Below are 16,923 nucleotides of genomic sequence, written 5' to 3'. Positions count from 1 at the left end.
ATATTGCCATTCTGATCATATGAAAACAAAGAAGTTATAATAACTGAAACAATTAGAATACCTTATATAAACACCCGTCATGATACCGCTCATTCGCTCTGATTTATTTGTTATTAGATGAATATAAAACCAGAGAGTGGTGTCAAAGCCACCCAATGCTCGCCTGTTTATAGCGAACGCAGTAAGCTTCATACTTAACGCGTGCACGTGAGAGAATAGGAAACAACAACAACAACACAATACCCCTGGCTCTTTGGAATCCGTGTCGTTAGCTATGACCTTTTGCTTCCGGTTGTTTTTAAACGCCGTACGGTGTATAAACACGATTGGGTTTTATTTCTATCTTGTGAATATTACTTGACGTGTGCACATGATATGGTGTACGAGGTGCAGTGGAACACGAGAAGCCAGAGTGTTAGCATCAACTCCGCTTTATTGCGCGACCAGAAGTACACTCCAGCCACCCCTAGCGGGCGAGTCATGATATGCGAAAACCCAATCACGTGATACAGCACACTCCTCCCCTCGTAAAATGACAAGTCAAATGATGAAAGGACAATCATGACATGACCAACTGAAACCAATCAACACTCATAATCCTCCAAGTACCGCGGCCGCACCCTGACCCGCCTCGGACGGGCAGCGCCGCCAGACGGCCCAGGCTCAGACGCCTCCCGTCTCGGTCGAGGTGACACCCTCGCAAGACTCGCGCCATCCGCAATAACAACCGCCCCCGGCCGACCAGCCTGCCCGACATCCCCGGGCAGGACTGAATCAGGCGAAGACCCCCTGGGGGTCGGCAAATCCGGCCCTGGCGATACAATGACATTACAGGTGGGGGTCCCACATCGTTCGGCCCGGGGGTGTGTGGGGGGGGGGGTGACGCTGAACAGCGATCATGCATTTGGTCCACGTGCCGCTTCCACACCTCCCCACCATCAGTCCGCACCATGCAATTCGCCGGCCCCAGTCCCACAGAGACCACAGCCGGCACCCATTTGGAACCGTGGAAATAATCGCGCACCATTACCCGCTGTCCCACATCGAAACCGCGCAGCAGTGTCGGACGCGACACCGTCCCACTCCCCGACCCTCCAGGTCGCAGCAAATCCAGTCTGGACCGCAATGCCCGTCCATAGAGACGAATGGCAGGCGAATCACCCGTGACAGGATGAATCGCGTTCCTGTAATGGAGCAAAAAGACATCGACCACCGTCTGCATAGGTGCAACACCCCCCCTGCACAAAGCCCGTTTCAACATCTTAACAAACGACTCAGCCTGCCCATTCGTCTCAGGATGATACGGTGCGGACCTTAGATGTTGAATACCATTTTGACGCATAAACTCATCAAATACACCTGCGATGAACTGCGGACCGTTATCAGAGACCAGGATCTCCGGTAACCCTTTAATAGCAAAGATCGTCCGCAGTTTCTCTACTGTAATGTTTGCTGATGTATGCTGCATTACTACAACCTCCGGCCATTTAGAGAATGCATCGATCACAATCAAAATTTTTTTGCCATTAACCGGCCCCGCAAAATCTACATGGACCCTCTGCCAGGCTCTTGCTGGGGTCGGCCATAGCCCCGAGGCTCGACGCGGGTTATCAGCATCTGTTTGACACGTGGCGCAACGCTTAACCAACTGCTCAATGTCTTTGTCCAACCCCGGCCACTACAACAGGCTACGAGCAAGACTCTTGGTCTTCACGACGCCAAGGTGACTGACATGCAGTTCTTCCAAACACCGCTGCCTGAACTTCGGTGGAATCACCGTCCTCATTCCCCACATAACGCACCGTTGGATCAACGACAGCTCCGATGCGCGCGACGTGAAAGGTTGAAATGCCGGTGTCGAAGGTAGATCGCTCCAATTCCACGTAGAAATCGCCTGGACGACACGGGCGAGCACCGGATCACGAGCCGATTCCACCGCGACCTGTCTGGCCGTGATTGGCCCGCTTTGGACCTGGCCTAGTGCGAACACATCGACCCGGTCGGCCGACTCAGACGCAGCTGGACCCTCTGCACACGGCAAGCGTGAGAGCCCGTCACAGTTAGCATGCTTCTCGGTGCTTCGGAACCGAATATCATAATTGTAAGCAGCAAGAAACAGACACCACCGCTGTATTCGCGCGTCCGCTACCACCGGTACCCCGCGTTCGGGTCTCAGGATGAATTGAAGCGGTTTGTGATCCGTCTGCAAAGTGAAATGCCGCCCCAGCAGGTATTGATGAAACCTCCGCACACCCCAGACGAAGCTGAGAGCCTCGCGCTCGATCTGGGCATATTCCCGCTCTGCTGCGGACAGGGTCCGGGATGCAAAACAAACAGGCCGCTCGGAACCATCGTCCATCCTGTGGGAGAGCACTGCCCCAATGCCATATGCAGAGCTGTCGAATGCCAATAAGAGCGGATGCGCAGGCTCGTAGTGCATGAGGACCGTATCCTCTGTGAGCAGCCGCTTGACGCGGTCGAACGACGCCTGGTGTGCAGGCCCCCAAGCCCAGCGCTCGTCCTTCCTGAGCAACCGTGTTAACGGCGCTGTATCACGAGAATAGGAAACAACAAAAACAACACAATACCTTGGCAATTGTAAATCCGTGTCATTGGCTATGAACATTTTGCTTCCGTTTTTGTTTTGTTTCTAGTTTTTTTTGTTTCCGGTTTTTGTCATGGGGAATGATGCATGCCGGGAGATAAAGGCATCATCGGAGACATGAAAGACCCAAATAATATCAGACATTGTGTATATTTCCTCCACTGATTTTAATAAAGATATCTCCCGCATTATCAAAAAAAAATTTTGAATCGTGATTTACGTTATTTGATCGTCAATTTGGAAGTAACCGGAAATTGCGTATACAGTTGTGAATAAGTTGTTGGTAAGGTCAGAAGCGAATGTAAGAAAAATACTACGTTCACGTCTAGTATTTATTTTTTGTTGTTGTTGTTGTGAAGGTAATGTAGAGGTAATATATTATTTTTCAGATGAGATCCTGTTCTCGGCGGTGTAGTTGTTGTTGTGAAGGTAATGTAGAGGTATAATGTTGAGGTAATATTTATTTTTTTTAGATGAGATCCTGTTCTAGGCGGTGTAGTTGTCGTTGTGAAGGTAATGTTGAGGAATTTTTTTTTTCAGATGAGATCCTGTTCTTGATGGTGTAGTTGTTGTTGTGAAGGTAATGTAGAGGTATAATGTTGAGGTAATATTTATTTTTTTAGATGAGATCCTGTTCTAGGCGGTGTAGTTGTCGTTGTGAAGGTAATGTTGAGGTAATATTTATTTTTGCAGATGAGATCCTGTTCTAGGCGGTGTAGTTGTTGTTGTGAATGTAATGTGAAGGTAATATTTATTTTTTCATAGCAAAAAGACGGTTTAATTTGATATATTTAAGAAGCGAATGTAAGAAGAATTCTACGTTCGCTTCTAGGCTTTGCCTATTCCATATTACATTTATCGTTTTTAAAGACTAGTCTAACTATTTTTTATAAAGCATTGCAGTGAAGTCTGATCCAAATAATTTTAAAGCAATATATGTATTTGTATATTGTAATCAGTAAAAAATAGTGTGGTGGATAAAAACATTAGAAAGGAAATAACTTGCACCAAAAACTTTAACATTTTTACGCTCACGCCGGGAGTATCGCTCTGTATCTCTGTTCTTCGAACAGGCGAGCGATGACAAGTAAAATAAAATAAAAATAAAGACATGAAATGTTAAAGCCGAAATCGTTTTTGTAATTTTCTTGAAGAAGTTAAAGGGCGAGGCCATATTTATGCATGATGAAAATGGCCACCAGTTGGCCATCTTTGCTCAGATCACAAAATAAAGTGAGGGGAACGCGTCCGCCATGATGTACTGTGCTTGTGCCAAGTTTGAACAAAGTCGGACGATGCATGGTTGTGGAGGCAAGACTCGCCACAGACGGACACGAAAATCGAGACCAAATCACCACAAGAACACACAAGGAAATTGTACACAGGTGGAGGCCATTCGGCCCATCATGCGTGCGTGAACACCATCCCAACCCATCCACACAAGACCAAGGAAGAAAGTGTAAAAAAAAGTTTTTAATTTAAAATGAATTTTGTTGTTGTTGTTGTTGTTTTTCTTCCTCTCAGGGGTGGGGAAATGGGCTTGGTTAAAAACACAAATCAACCACGCAACCCCCTTTGACAAGACCCCCACAAACCCATTCGATGCCAAAATTCTTTTCAACTTTCCCTCACGGGACTTGTCGGCCATCGGCCTCGTGCACGTATTTAGCCTTGGATGGAGTTTTGACCCAAAATAAAAGTTGCTTGGTTGTGTAAGTCGAAAAATAAATAAATTATCTCCAAGTGCTCAGGTGTATTCAGTTTCCAAGCAAGGAGCTAGCGCTCGCCAAGCCTGCCGTTCCTTATGAACGGTTTCCAATGGAGTGCTTGCTTGAGTGCTTAAGCCATTTGGCGAGCGCTCCACAACAAACTCAGCAACTCAACACAACCTGCAAAACTGGAGGTTTTGGGAAGTATGGTGGAAGTTGTGATGTACTGAATAGAAGATGCTTAGCAGGCAGACACGAGCGGGAGGACAGTCGAGCCGGGCTGTGTTGCACAAGCGCGAGCGCGGGCGTACTTTGCCCGCGGCTCTCCTTTATTCCGTATTCAGCACACTCACGAGCCGGGCGACTCCGGCATTACTACAATGCCTCAGGCGGCGCGCACACCTTATATCCCTTGCAGACTCGATGACCACGCCGACCCCTCCTCCCATCATCACGCCCATCATGCATCATCATCATGCCCCGCCCTACATGCCCGCAGGCTACACCACACTCCTCCCTCCTAAAACTATGATTATTAAATGATCACCATCATAATAAGCATAAACAACACGAAGGACTTCGGTATAATAGTCGACAAGGCACAAAAAATGAAAACAGCGAAGTATAACAGCACACCACATCATATAATGCGTGAAAGCGAGTTACTGGAGCTGCCACGGCCAGATTCCGAAGACACAGCACCTCCCAAACTCTGGCCGCGTTACCGATATGAAGCAGCAAGGCGAAAAGCCCAGCAGCACTACGCAGCAAAAACGTCCCCAGGCGGCCCACGCTTACACGGCCTTTGCCGAGGTCGCGGCGACCTCCCGAGCAAACCTCCCCCCAGCACCATCAAACGCCTCCGGCCCACAAGGCGGCCCATCTCCCCCAGCCAGACCTGAAGCAGATAACATTCTGAGGCCGGAAGCTTGCTGTCTGGCAGCCGTGGCGCCAGCGCCAGCCCCGAATGACCTTGGATGGGGGCGCTGAACAGCGCCGCTGGCTGGATGCAACCAATGCTCCACAACAATCCACGCACCACAATCAGTTAAGATTCCACCGCATGGCCAAAACGGCCTTGAGCGAACCCAGAGAGCCGCGTCCCAGGCGCCAGGCACGTCTGACCTTGCCGCAACCAGAGGTGGGGGTAACGCCGACCAGCGCACCAGTCTTGGCTCCGAGTCGATCTCCGAGACCCACACGGCAGTTAGACGGTAGCAATTCCATTTAAACCGCACTTTAAGTACAGGCTCGTCATAAACCAATAGGAACACCACTGGAATCATTGCAAACTCATTTTTCCGTACAGCGCGTTTTTTGATAAAATCCCAGCACCTGATAAAACAACTACCCGTGGCTCGGGGCAATGGAAGGCCAACCAAACCTTTTTATTCGCCACCACCGCTCCCAAAGCCATCACATCACATTGACCATACCGCAAAACCCATCGATTGATCTCCGCCAAACCCACTCTCACACAGGAACTGCTGGCATTTATTTCAACAACGTTAAACTGCATCACTAGAGCAAGGAAAAACAAATATGCAATGAACAGCAACCCATAACCCTCATCACGAGTCCGATTCTTGATTATTGACTCGATGTCGTGACTCGCGACTTCCTTTAACGCCACGGGCTCACCGCAACCTGTTGAAGCTGCCCGAACAACACCGGCGCGCATTGCCTCACGAACGCTGCCGAAGCGCGGGAACTCATCGCGAGAGCTGATACGGCTCTCGCCGCTCCCGAACCATACATCACCGCCGCAGGCAGCAACGAACGGCCGCTCCCGTTGCATCGACGCGGATCCCGCCGCCAGAACCTCGCCCTCGGTACTCGATGAAGGCATCGAAGAGAGCACTGGCACACCTGGAGGTACGAACCGGAGATCCAGCCCGAGGTGCGCCAGCCAGTCCCGACCCAAAAGGACGGGCCCCTCCCCTCGCACCACGAACACCGAGAGTAGGGCGCTTCGCCCCCGGTAATGCACCGAGACGTCGGGCGCTGCAAGCGGCGCAACCGCTTCGCCGGTGTACGCGCTCGATGCGCGGGCAGCACGAGTGGACTCAACTCGACACCCGATCAGTGCCCCGATCACCTCGACATTCACTGGCATCGGTCCTGTCACCGTAGGACCAACTGAAACCAGGTTCAACATGGGCAGCATGGGCGATGACCCTCGCCCCACACACCGTAGACGACCTCGAGTGCTCAGACTGCCGCCCGAGTGATTGCATTGCAACGCTCGCCCACGACCCGCGCCGCAGACCGTGCGCATGGCTGTGCGTGCCTGGCCCATCGCGCTGACCCCCGGACCATCTGCTGTGCCCCGACCATCGAGACCCCGGACATTCTTTAGAGCTTGTGCGACGTCCCACGCCGCATTTGAGCCGAACCACGTGTCCTCGTTCTTTAGCCGTGGCTCTGCAGAAATCATTCCCCCGATCTGACATGCCTCAATAAAACGAACAGTGAGCGCGGCTGTTGCCCACTCGACGTGGCCGAAGTCGATTCCGACGAAGGCGGGCACGCGTTCGTGCGCCGTGCACCGGCCCTCTGCCATGCTCGTGCTGGCGAGGCCCTTGGCTCCGTAGCCTGTAACCGCACGGGGTATTCGCTGCCGATCCGAGTGCCACCACCCCGCACACGCCGATCCGAAGATCCTCGTCAGCCAACTGTGATGTACTGAATAGAAGATGCTTAGCAGGCAGACACGAGCGGGAGGACAGTTGAGCCGGGCTGTGTTGCACAAGCGCGAGCGCGGGCGTACTTTGCCCGCGGCTCTCCTTTATTCCGTATTCAGCACACTCACGAGCTGGGCGACTCCAGCATTACTACAACGCCTCAGGCGGCGCGCACACCTTATATCCCTTGCAGACCCGATGACCACGCCGACCCCTCCTCCCATCATCACGCCCATCATGCATCATCATCATGCCCCAACTTGCATGCCCGCAGGCTACACCACAGAAGTGATTTTTGTAATACAATTCAAATATATAATTATATTTAAAGAAACGTTTAAAGAGGTTTAAATATGGATAAATAAATAATTTCAGGGTTTTACCGCCACGTTACCCAGCGTCTATTACACCACCCCACCGAGCATGTCACATGAGGTGTTCGTGCCTGTTATTTAGGTCCTTCATGATCCCCTTATCAACAGTAAGTTTGATTTTCCATTTTGTTTCACTGTCACAGTACAAACGTAATCTCACTGTTCTCTGTCCATGCTCGGTCGGGATGAACTGCAATCCAAGCTTCGGTTTAAATGAGAAACTTGTTTTCTTATTCATGTTCCGATTCCTGTTCAAAATGTAACATTCGATTTAAACACGTTGTTCCTCGATCACAAACCGACGGGAATAAACTGATAACACCGACGGACATGAAGCGATTGATAACCGCCATTTTCACTTCACGTGCGCGGGATAATGAGGAAGAGAAAACTGATCCTCTCACTCGGTCTGAAGAGAAAACGATTAATTGTTTTATTAAAAATACATGTTTTTAAACACAAAATGTAAGGACGGGTCATCCGTGTTTTGGCTTTTTAGATACGCTGTTGTTGTTGAGGGTAACCATGGAGACGAAGCCCCGCCCCCTCCCATTGTGACGCACAAAGCTTTGTTGTTCCTTTTCCCATCGTCGGTGGTTTGAGTGTGTCGTGTGCTGGTGTCGTCCACGACGTTCGAACTTTCTTGTCGAAACCCTTTGTTGTAGAATTGAAAGAACCCTTTCTTGTAAGGTTCCAGTAAAGTGAGGAAGGAAGGATGGGGTGTTGTGGGAAGAGGAGGAGAAACAAAAGGATGAACAAAGAGGGGAAACCTGAGGTAAAAAAATCATTGGTTTATTGATAATCGGCCTTCACTTACTGCTCTGTAATAGTTTGATTCATCGCTAATGTAACTAGTTAACGTGGGAACACGATCGAATTTTCTTATCTTTCAAGCTATCAGGACAGACCTTCATGAGTCATTAATGATTCTTTCACTGCCGAATAAATCCGAACACTATCGACTGTTCCTGTTACTTGTACACTTGTCCATAAAGATAACCATTGTTCAGGGTAAACGGATCAATCTGATTGAACGTAAAGAACCAGATAAACCGACCGCAGTGTCGTCCACGGAGTAAGTTCTTGGAACAGAAACTGTTACAATAAATTGGGAATGTTAAAAGATTAATAAATAACTCCATGAAAAAACATCTAACACTGATCCATCCCATCAGATGTTTACATTTTATCCTCTTTACCAACAGTTCATGGTAAAAATGTTAACTTCACCGAAAGAACAATGAATAGTAACCATCTAACGTGGGATGGGTTCATTTACAAACTTTACAACCTTTTACTGTCACGTTTATTTAATTTTTTAATGGTTGGATCCAATTTGGTTGAACACAGTTGCATGACAACTCTGAGATCAAATCACACTACCTAACCTGGACGTCATGACAGAAACCTTTGGGGGGACGTCCACATATAACATACATAAAACTACCAACATTCACCCCCACCCACCCCTCCTTTTTATCCAAACAAACAAAATTGTAAAAATGTGAGTTTTGATGAAAAACCACCTTTGGAATGCCAATTCGGATCAACCTGTTCGTTTATTCATCAAGATGTTGATTTTGAATGTTTCATTTACTCACCACATGTGGTTTGTGTCTTCCTCACCAATCCTGTAGATTGTAGCTGATGAAGGAGAAAACAATTCTTCAGCTCCTGCCTCTTCACAGGGGCAAAAAGAGGTGAAAAGAAAATCCAAATCTTGCTGGAAGCGTTTCAGCAAATGGAGAAAGTCACGAAACAAAGGACAGCAGGACAATTCTCAAAAATTCACAGTACGTTCGGCTTGAAAGTGTGTGTGTGTGTGTGTGTGTGTGTGTGTGTGTGTGTGTGTGTGTGTGTGTGTGTGTGTGTGTGTGTGTGTGTGTGTGTGTGTGTGTGTGTGTGTGTGTGTGTGTGTGTGTGTGTGCGCGTCACTGCATATTTGGGCTTTAATTCATGGGTGGTGTGTGTGCATTGGGGGTGGCGGGGGCGGGGGCGGGGGGGGGGGGGTTGTGGAGGGTTCTGCTTTATTTGGGGTCGAAGCAGCGGCTCCTTGTATGATCGTACATTTTGCTTTTTCAGGCCAAGGTGCCATTGATGAGCCTTTCACGGAATTTTCTTTGCTATTCTGCACTTTGCTATTTCACCTTGGACTTTGCTATACTGGTTCAAGATCACGTGTTGAACATAAAGAAACGTTTTTGAGGTTAAAATTGCGATAATGCTTTATCTTTTATTTAATCCTTTATTTATTGAAAAAGTGTTTTTATTTTTAAATTGAGAAATTTTGATATCCAAGACGAACATGACTTGTGGATATCCAGACGAACATTGAGCAATTCTTTCTTTAGTTTGCAGTCCATGGTAATGCCTTGTAAAGATCTCTCGCTCTTATTCCGCTCGAACCCCTCCATACCCCCTCCATTCTTCTCCACACTTCTCACCAATTGACCATTCCCTTTTCTTTATTTACCTGTTTTTACCGACGAACCTTTTAAAAACTCTCAATTCACCTGCACATTACACACCTGAATCGTACATGTATATTTGGCCACGTATCAATCATCATATCTCACCAATTCTGAATATCGATGCTCCTGTAATTACCCTTGCGAAGGATTCTGAGAAGTTATTGCACTTGGGTCCGCTTGTTTGTCTGTCTCTGACTGTTTATTTTTCTGTCTGTTTGTTTGTCCGCACAGAACTTTCGTGCTTTTCTCCACAACTTCTTGTTGGATTGTGACGGAATTTTCAGCATTGGTGCGACAACTCATGTCGCATGTTCTAATGTTTAATATGACATCATAGGTCATATGGTGTTGCAGCTATATTGGAAAAAGGGGAAAAAATTGACCTCTTTCTCTCTGAAACCGCACCAAGGAAAAAATTGAAACTTGACACATAGCAATGACCTCATAGGTGCCCTCGTTATGATGTCATAATTGCATATACTAGTGCGAGCCCGTAGGTGTGTGTCAGTATGTGCAGCTTTGTTCCTTTGCTCTCGTAAATGACGACTGGATTGGGGCATTGTTTCAATTAGATCGGACCAACTGTATCATACATGGCCATAACTTGGGAAACATACTCAGGTCCCCTGCGTCAATTGTGATGTCATATCAAATGAAGAAGAAGAAGAAGAATTGTGACGCCCCTCTCTCTTGTCCCCCTCTCTCTCTCTCTCTTCCCCCTCCTCTCTTCCCTCTCTTCCCCCTATTCTCACCCCTCCTCTCTCCCCCCTCCTCTCTCGCCCCCACTCTCACCCCGCTCTCCCGCCCCCTCCTCTCTCCCCCTCTCTTGAATTGTGACGCACCCTTTCTCTCACCCCTCTCTCCCTCCCCTCTCTTGCCCCCCTCTCTTCCCCCCAAGTCTCGCCCCTCTCGCCCCAACTCTCACTCCCCTCTCCCATCCCCCTCTCTCGCCCCCTCCTCTCTCCCCTCTCTTGAATTGTGACGCCCCCTCTCTCTCTCACCCCCTCACTCACCCCCCTCTCTTGCCCTCCATCTCTCCCCCCCTTCTCCCCTCTCTCCCCCCTCCTCTCTCGCCGCTCTCTGTAAATGTATTCACAAATGTCTACCAAGCACAACAATTAATTCAAACCTTGGGAAAAACAGCTTTCAAACCCTTGGGAAACAGCTCTTTCCCTTGGGAAAATTCAAACCTTTGGATTAATTAATAATTTGAACAATTAATTCGAACCTTGGGAACCTCAGTTCAGGGAGCTGAGGCGTAAAACTGTACGTGCACTGAGGGTGGACAAGGAGGCCTATGTGCGAGGAATCTGTGAGGGGGTAGAGCATCACCTGTGGACAGGTGATTCTCGTCCTGCTTACAGGGGAATTCGCGCATTACGTTCATCCAAGCCCATCCCTCGGAGCACTGCAGTTCGAGCAGAGAGTGGTAGGCTCTTGACAGAGGAGTCTGAAGTGAAGGCCCGCTGGGCCGGTTACTTTGAGCGGTTGTACCAGGCTGATCCCCCAGCTGTCGAGTTGGACGTCAAGGGTGTTACAATCCCTGTAGCTGACCCTCGAATCAACTGTGGTCCACCATCGCTTGTGGAAACATGGGCTGCGGTGAACCAGTTGAAACGGGGCAAAGCTCCAGGGATCTGTGGCATCCATGCCGAACTTCTCAAGGCTGGTGGAAATGCTGCACTCGTGTCGTTGCATGCAGTTTTGTGCTCTGCCTGGAACACAGGCATCATCCCAACCGACTGGAAGAGGGGCCTTGTTGTCCCTCTCTGGAAAGGGAAGGGTGATCGCCAAGACTGCAACAACTACTGAGGGGTGACGCTGCTCTCAGTGCCGGGCAAGGTCTTTGCTCGTATAATTCTTGATAGGGTTCGCCACCATCTGCTTGAGCACCAGCGTCCAGAGCAGTCAGGCTTTACACCAAAGAGGTCAACGATTGACCGTATCCTTGCACTTCGTGTCCTCACCGAACGCCTATGTTGATCTCTGTAAAGCGTTCGATTCAGTGAATCGGGATGTCCTCTGGAGGATTCTTGGTCTTCGTGGGGTGCCACCGAAACGGATCGATCTGATGTCTGAACTCTACTCTGGTACTGAGAGTGCTGTGAAGTGTGGTGGTACCATCTCTGACTTCTTTCCAGTTGTTAATGGAGTTCGTCAGGGATGTGTACTTGCCCCCACACTTTTCAGCACTTGTATGGACTGGATTTTTGGGAGGATGTCGGAGAGATCAAGTTGCGGTGCATTGTTTGGCAAAGTCAAGATCTCGGACCTTGATTTTGCAGATGATGCAGTCATCTTTGCGGAGACTTTAGACATCCTCTTGGGGGCCCTCGATGTGCTGAATAAGGAGTCGGAGCCGTTGGGATTACGGATTTCTTGGGTCAAAACTAAGATCCAGGCTTTCGGTGACATCTTGGATGCTGCTGTCCTGTCTGTATGAATATGTGTAGCTATATGTACACTGAGGTAAATTTACAAGTGGTCCTGTATGCACAGCAGTTAATTATTAAAATTCCAATAGTTTAATCATTAAGAATTATGACTTGAGATGAAAGCTAAACTCTAAAGCAGATTAAAAATACAGTCACAGCCGCAGTAGGCCGGTTGTGATAACTGCACACTATACTGTCTGTGCTGTACTGTGTAGCTCTGCCTTTCTTTTGCCTTGAGTCGACTTGGCGTTCCTTATACTTCATAGTTTTATATTTTTATGTATATACTTTATACTTTTGGGTTATGTTATTTTATAAGTTATAAATATTGGATTCGCTATATACGCTAGATATCCCTTATTGTCGGGTTTTCCATCCGTGTGTGTGTGTGTGTGTGTGTGTGTGTGTGTGTGTGTGTGTGTGTGTGTGTGTGTGTGTGTGTGTGTCTGCAACGCGAGGCTCCACAGCATGAACCAGCAAACCAATGTCGATGAAACTTTGCCAACAGGTGGAATATATACTGGGAATGTGCGCGTTTGAATTTCGTTGCCGAGCAACCACCCGTTGTTGTGCAGCAGCCGAAAAACCGCGTACAGTATTTTCAATACTTGTCCTTCAGTTTTGAATGTAGAGAAACGAGACTTCGGAATTAAACACTTCGAAATATTTAAAATTTTACTCGAGCCAATTTTTTTTTGATTGAGGTTTTATTTTTCAAATGGTAGTCCTTCAAAAATCGTGTGTCTATTTACCGTCATTTAAGGGGTGTATACAGTGTTTGTAAGGAACTACATCGTCGTTCCACCTTCGATCTCTCCTCGATCCAAACGTTATTGACCAAAATGAAAAGGATCCAAAGTAAATGGAATCACCGGCATTTCTGTCTTTGTGGATTTCTAATAATATGTTATGTTTATTTATTTACCGAAAACGATTCCACGACCCACACACCACCTTCAATTATATATGGAAAAACAATTCCACGATCCACACACCACCTTCAATTATTTATTTATTTACCGAAAACGATTCCACGACCCACACACCACCTTCAATTATATATGGAAAAACAATTCCACCATCCACACCCAACTTCAATTATTTATTTATTTACCGAAAACGATTCCACGACCCACACACCACCTTCAATTATATATGGAAAAACAATTCCACGATCCACACACCACCTTCAATTATTTATTTATTTACCGAAAACGATTCCACGACCCACACACCACCTTCAATTATATATGGAAAAACAATTCCACGATCCACACACCACCTTCAATTATTTATTTATTTACCGAAAACGATTCCACGATCCACACACCACCTTCAATTATATATGGAAAAACAATTCCACGATCCACACCCAACTTCAATTATTTATTTATTTACCGAAAACGATTCCACGACCCACACACCACCTTCAATTATTTATTTATGGAAAAACAATTCCACGATCCACACACCACCTTCAATTATTTAATGAAAACGATTCCACAACCCACACACCACCTTCAATTATTTATTTTCCGTAAACGATTCCACGATCCACACACCACCTTCAATTATTTATTTAACGAAAACGATTCCATGACCCACACACCACCTCCAATTATTTATTTATTTACTGAAAACTATTCCACGACCCACACACCACCTCCAATTATTTATTTATTTACTGAAAACTATTCCACGACCCACACACCACCTCCAATTATTTATTAACCGAAAACGATTCCACGATCCACACACCACCTTCAATTATTTATTTACCGAAAACGATTCCACGACCCACACACCACCTTCAATGATTTATTATTTAAAGTGGGAGTGGCGGAGGAAAGTGGGCGTGGCTTATGAAAAATATTGTGTGGCTCAGGAGGTGTGGTCAAACAAGAGCATTGAGAGTTTATCGGTGTGTGTGTGTGTGTGTGTGTGTGTGTGTGTGTGTGTGTGTGTGTGTGTGTGTGTGTGTGTGTGTGTGTGTGTGTGTGTGTGTGTGTGTGTGTGCAACGCGAGGCTCCACAGCACAAACCAGCAAACCGATAATTTTTCAAATGCTAGTCCTTCAAAAATAGGGTGTCTATTCACCATAATTTTTTATGAGGAGTGCCAGTTGGCAAAATACGCAATAGGAAAAATCTTGCCAGGCAGAGGAACAATTGTATGTGAACCAATACGTCTTGGCAATGAATCTTCGTCGGTGGATCGGTCAGAATGAAAAGCATCGTATCCAGCGCTTCGATCCTAGCGAATCCTTCGTCGCCTAACGGCTTGTACAGTATCAGTCACGTACGTACGTACGTCAGTCATACAGTCAGATTAGAAAACAGATTTGAATAGAAATCACTCCGACTGGACGAACCTCTGTTTTCAAAATTACAGTCAACAGACGATTCAAAGACACAATTTGAACTTCAACATACCTTTCCCTGTTGTTAGGGAATCTGAAGAAAGACAAATCGGGTCGTTTTGATTGACGGTTTGAGCAGTTTATTGCTGAGCAGTGATTCTGGGATGAGGAACGAGACGCCATTGCTTTGTTACCATCTGGAACATAGGTGTTGTGAACAGCTTCCGGGTTGTTGGCGAGCGCAAGCTCGCTCTGCCTGCCTGTGAAAATGGCCGCTGAGGGCATCCATTGGATACTTCACTGTTTCGCACGAGTGAGCTATCTTGCTGTGCTTTACGATCTTTGGTTCGAACTTTCTTGTAGAAACCCTTTGTTGAAGAATTAACAATTCTTGTAGAATTGAAAGAACCCTTTCTTGTAATCTTCCAGTGAAGTAAGGAAGGAAAATGTGGTGTTGTGGGAAGCGGAGGAGAAACAAAAGGATACACGAAGAGGAGAATCCTGAGGAAATAATAATCATTGGTTTATTGATAATGGGCCTTCACTTTAATGGGATAATGGGCCTTTATTGATAATTTATTGATAATGGGCCTATATGTCAGGTCAGGTTCGATCTGTGACCTGCTACAGGTACCATGTAAACCTGTACTAACCTGTTCCATGGTCGGGTTGTCGGCGACTAAACCGTCTCCCCCACCAGGTTTTCTGGTGAGGAGGGTGTTTGGATATGGACACCCAGCAGGATTAAAAACAAAACCTGTCAAAGGGCGGAGGAGCTCCTTGTGAGCCAACGGCCATCCATATCTAGTGCCCAACTGTGTCTGCGGACGTCCTCCTGCAGTTGGGTCACTTCTTATTAGGAGGTTGGTGGCAGGATTTGCACTCCGGCCACCATAAAACCCTTCATTCCGCAAAACGCAAAAACGCAAAAAAATCTGAAAACCCACTCCGTGGGAGTACCTCCTGTGCAGCTTCCCTTCGCAGGGCAGCTCACCGGATGACGGGATTGGGGCAAAGCCTTCGGGACCCCCAATCTTTGATAGGAGGGAAACCACGGGGTAACATCCCTGGGTCAGATTGCGGGAGAGTGTGTCGGAGTGGTGCTGAGGTGTCGTCCACCAGACGGCGGTCTCCTTGGGTTAACCTGAGGCGGTCCCTTCGGGTGGGTGCCTGGAATGTCCTATCCCTAAGAGAGCATGATCACCTGTCTCTGTTATCATCTGAGCTCAAGCGTTTGGACATCGGGATTGCAGCTCTCTCTGAGGTTCGGAGACCGGATTGCGGCGAGATAATGGTGGGTGGTTACACCTACTATTGGTCTGGTCGCTCTGATGGTTACCATACCCAAGGAGTTGCTGTAGCTGTGTCCAATAAGCTGACCCCAATGATAATTGAGGTAACACCGGTCAACGAGCGTATTATGAGATTAAGGATTCGTCACTCCTTAGGTGTCATTTCCCTGGTCTCTGTTTATGCTCCGACTGAGGCGAGTGATCTCACCGTGAAGGATGCATTCTACGCCACACTCGAGTCTGTGGTTGATCAGTGCCCCAGACGAGATACACTTCTAGTCTTGGGGGATTTCAATGCATCGACTGGAACTGATAGGGACGGTTATGAGGTGTGTGTTGGTCCCCATGGGTCAGGAACTATGAACCAGAATGGCACTAAGTTCCTTGACTTTGCAAGAAGTCATGGACTTAGGGTGGCTGGTTCATGGTTTCAGCGCCCACAAGTTCATCGCTGGACTTGGTATTCCAATGCTGGCGGTGTGGCAAAGGAGATTGACCATGTCCTAATTGACGGTCGTTGGAGGATGATCCAGAACTGCAGGGTCTACCGGAGTGCTCAGTTCCTCAATACTGACCACAGGCTTGTTGTCGCAACTCTAAAGCTGCACCTTAAATCCTGGAGAATGGTACCATCCCAGCCGAGGCTGGATGTTGCCAAGCTCAGGGATGAGAGAGTAGCTGAGGAGTTTGCGAACAGGCTGAGTGGACACTTGGGGGGTCTGGGTGCTTTGGGGGGTCCTGAAGAGTTGTGGAGCGCCTTCAAGACCACCGTCCTTGATGTTGCCGGTGGATGCCTTGGAGCTCACCGCAGGGCAAAGAAGAATTTTGTCTCTCAAGGGACACTGGATACCATTGACCAGAGTTGCAGGGCCAGGCTGAATGGCAGAGCTGAGCTGTTCAGGGAGCTGAGGCGTAAAACTGTACGTGCACTGAGGGTGGACAAGGAGGCCTATGTGCGAGGAATCTGTGAGGGGGAAGAGCATCACCTGTGGAC

General features: G+C 47.8%; 1 protein-coding gene across 10 annotated transcripts in view; it reads left to right on the top strand.

Annotated features, from left to right (window-relative positions):
- The first annotated feature begins 7,952 nt into the window (after positions 1-7,952).
- The window catches only part of LOC147022697 (uncharacterized), a 48,524-nt gene continuing 39,553 nt past the window's right edge, over positions 7,953-16,923 (top strand). For all 10 annotated transcript variants that reach the window (XR_015059859.1, XR_015059865.1, XR_015059864.1 and 7 more), the window contains exons 1-2: positions 7,953-8,147; positions 9,010-9,165. Coding sequence is in view for 2 of the 10 variants with exons in the window: in XM_085887481.1 (XP_085743607.1) it covers positions 8,088-8,147; positions 9,010-9,165 (216 nt within the window). In the remaining 8 variants the exon portion in view is untranslated. The remainder of the gene's footprint in view (positions 8,148-9,009; positions 9,166-16,923) is intronic.

The sequence above is a fragment of the Eptatretus burgeri genome, chromosome 7 (genome assembly GCF_056783735.1).
Source record: "Eptatretus burgeri isolate ZD-2024b chromosome 7, Ebu_testis_v1, whole genome shotgun sequence".
In the NCBI taxonomy this organism is placed as follows: domain Eukaryota; kingdom Metazoa; phylum Chordata; class Myxini; order Myxiniformes; family Myxinidae; genus Eptatretus; species Eptatretus burgeri.
Note: the sequence above shows the minus strand (reverse complement) of the source record. Positions and strands in the feature narration are given on the sequence as shown.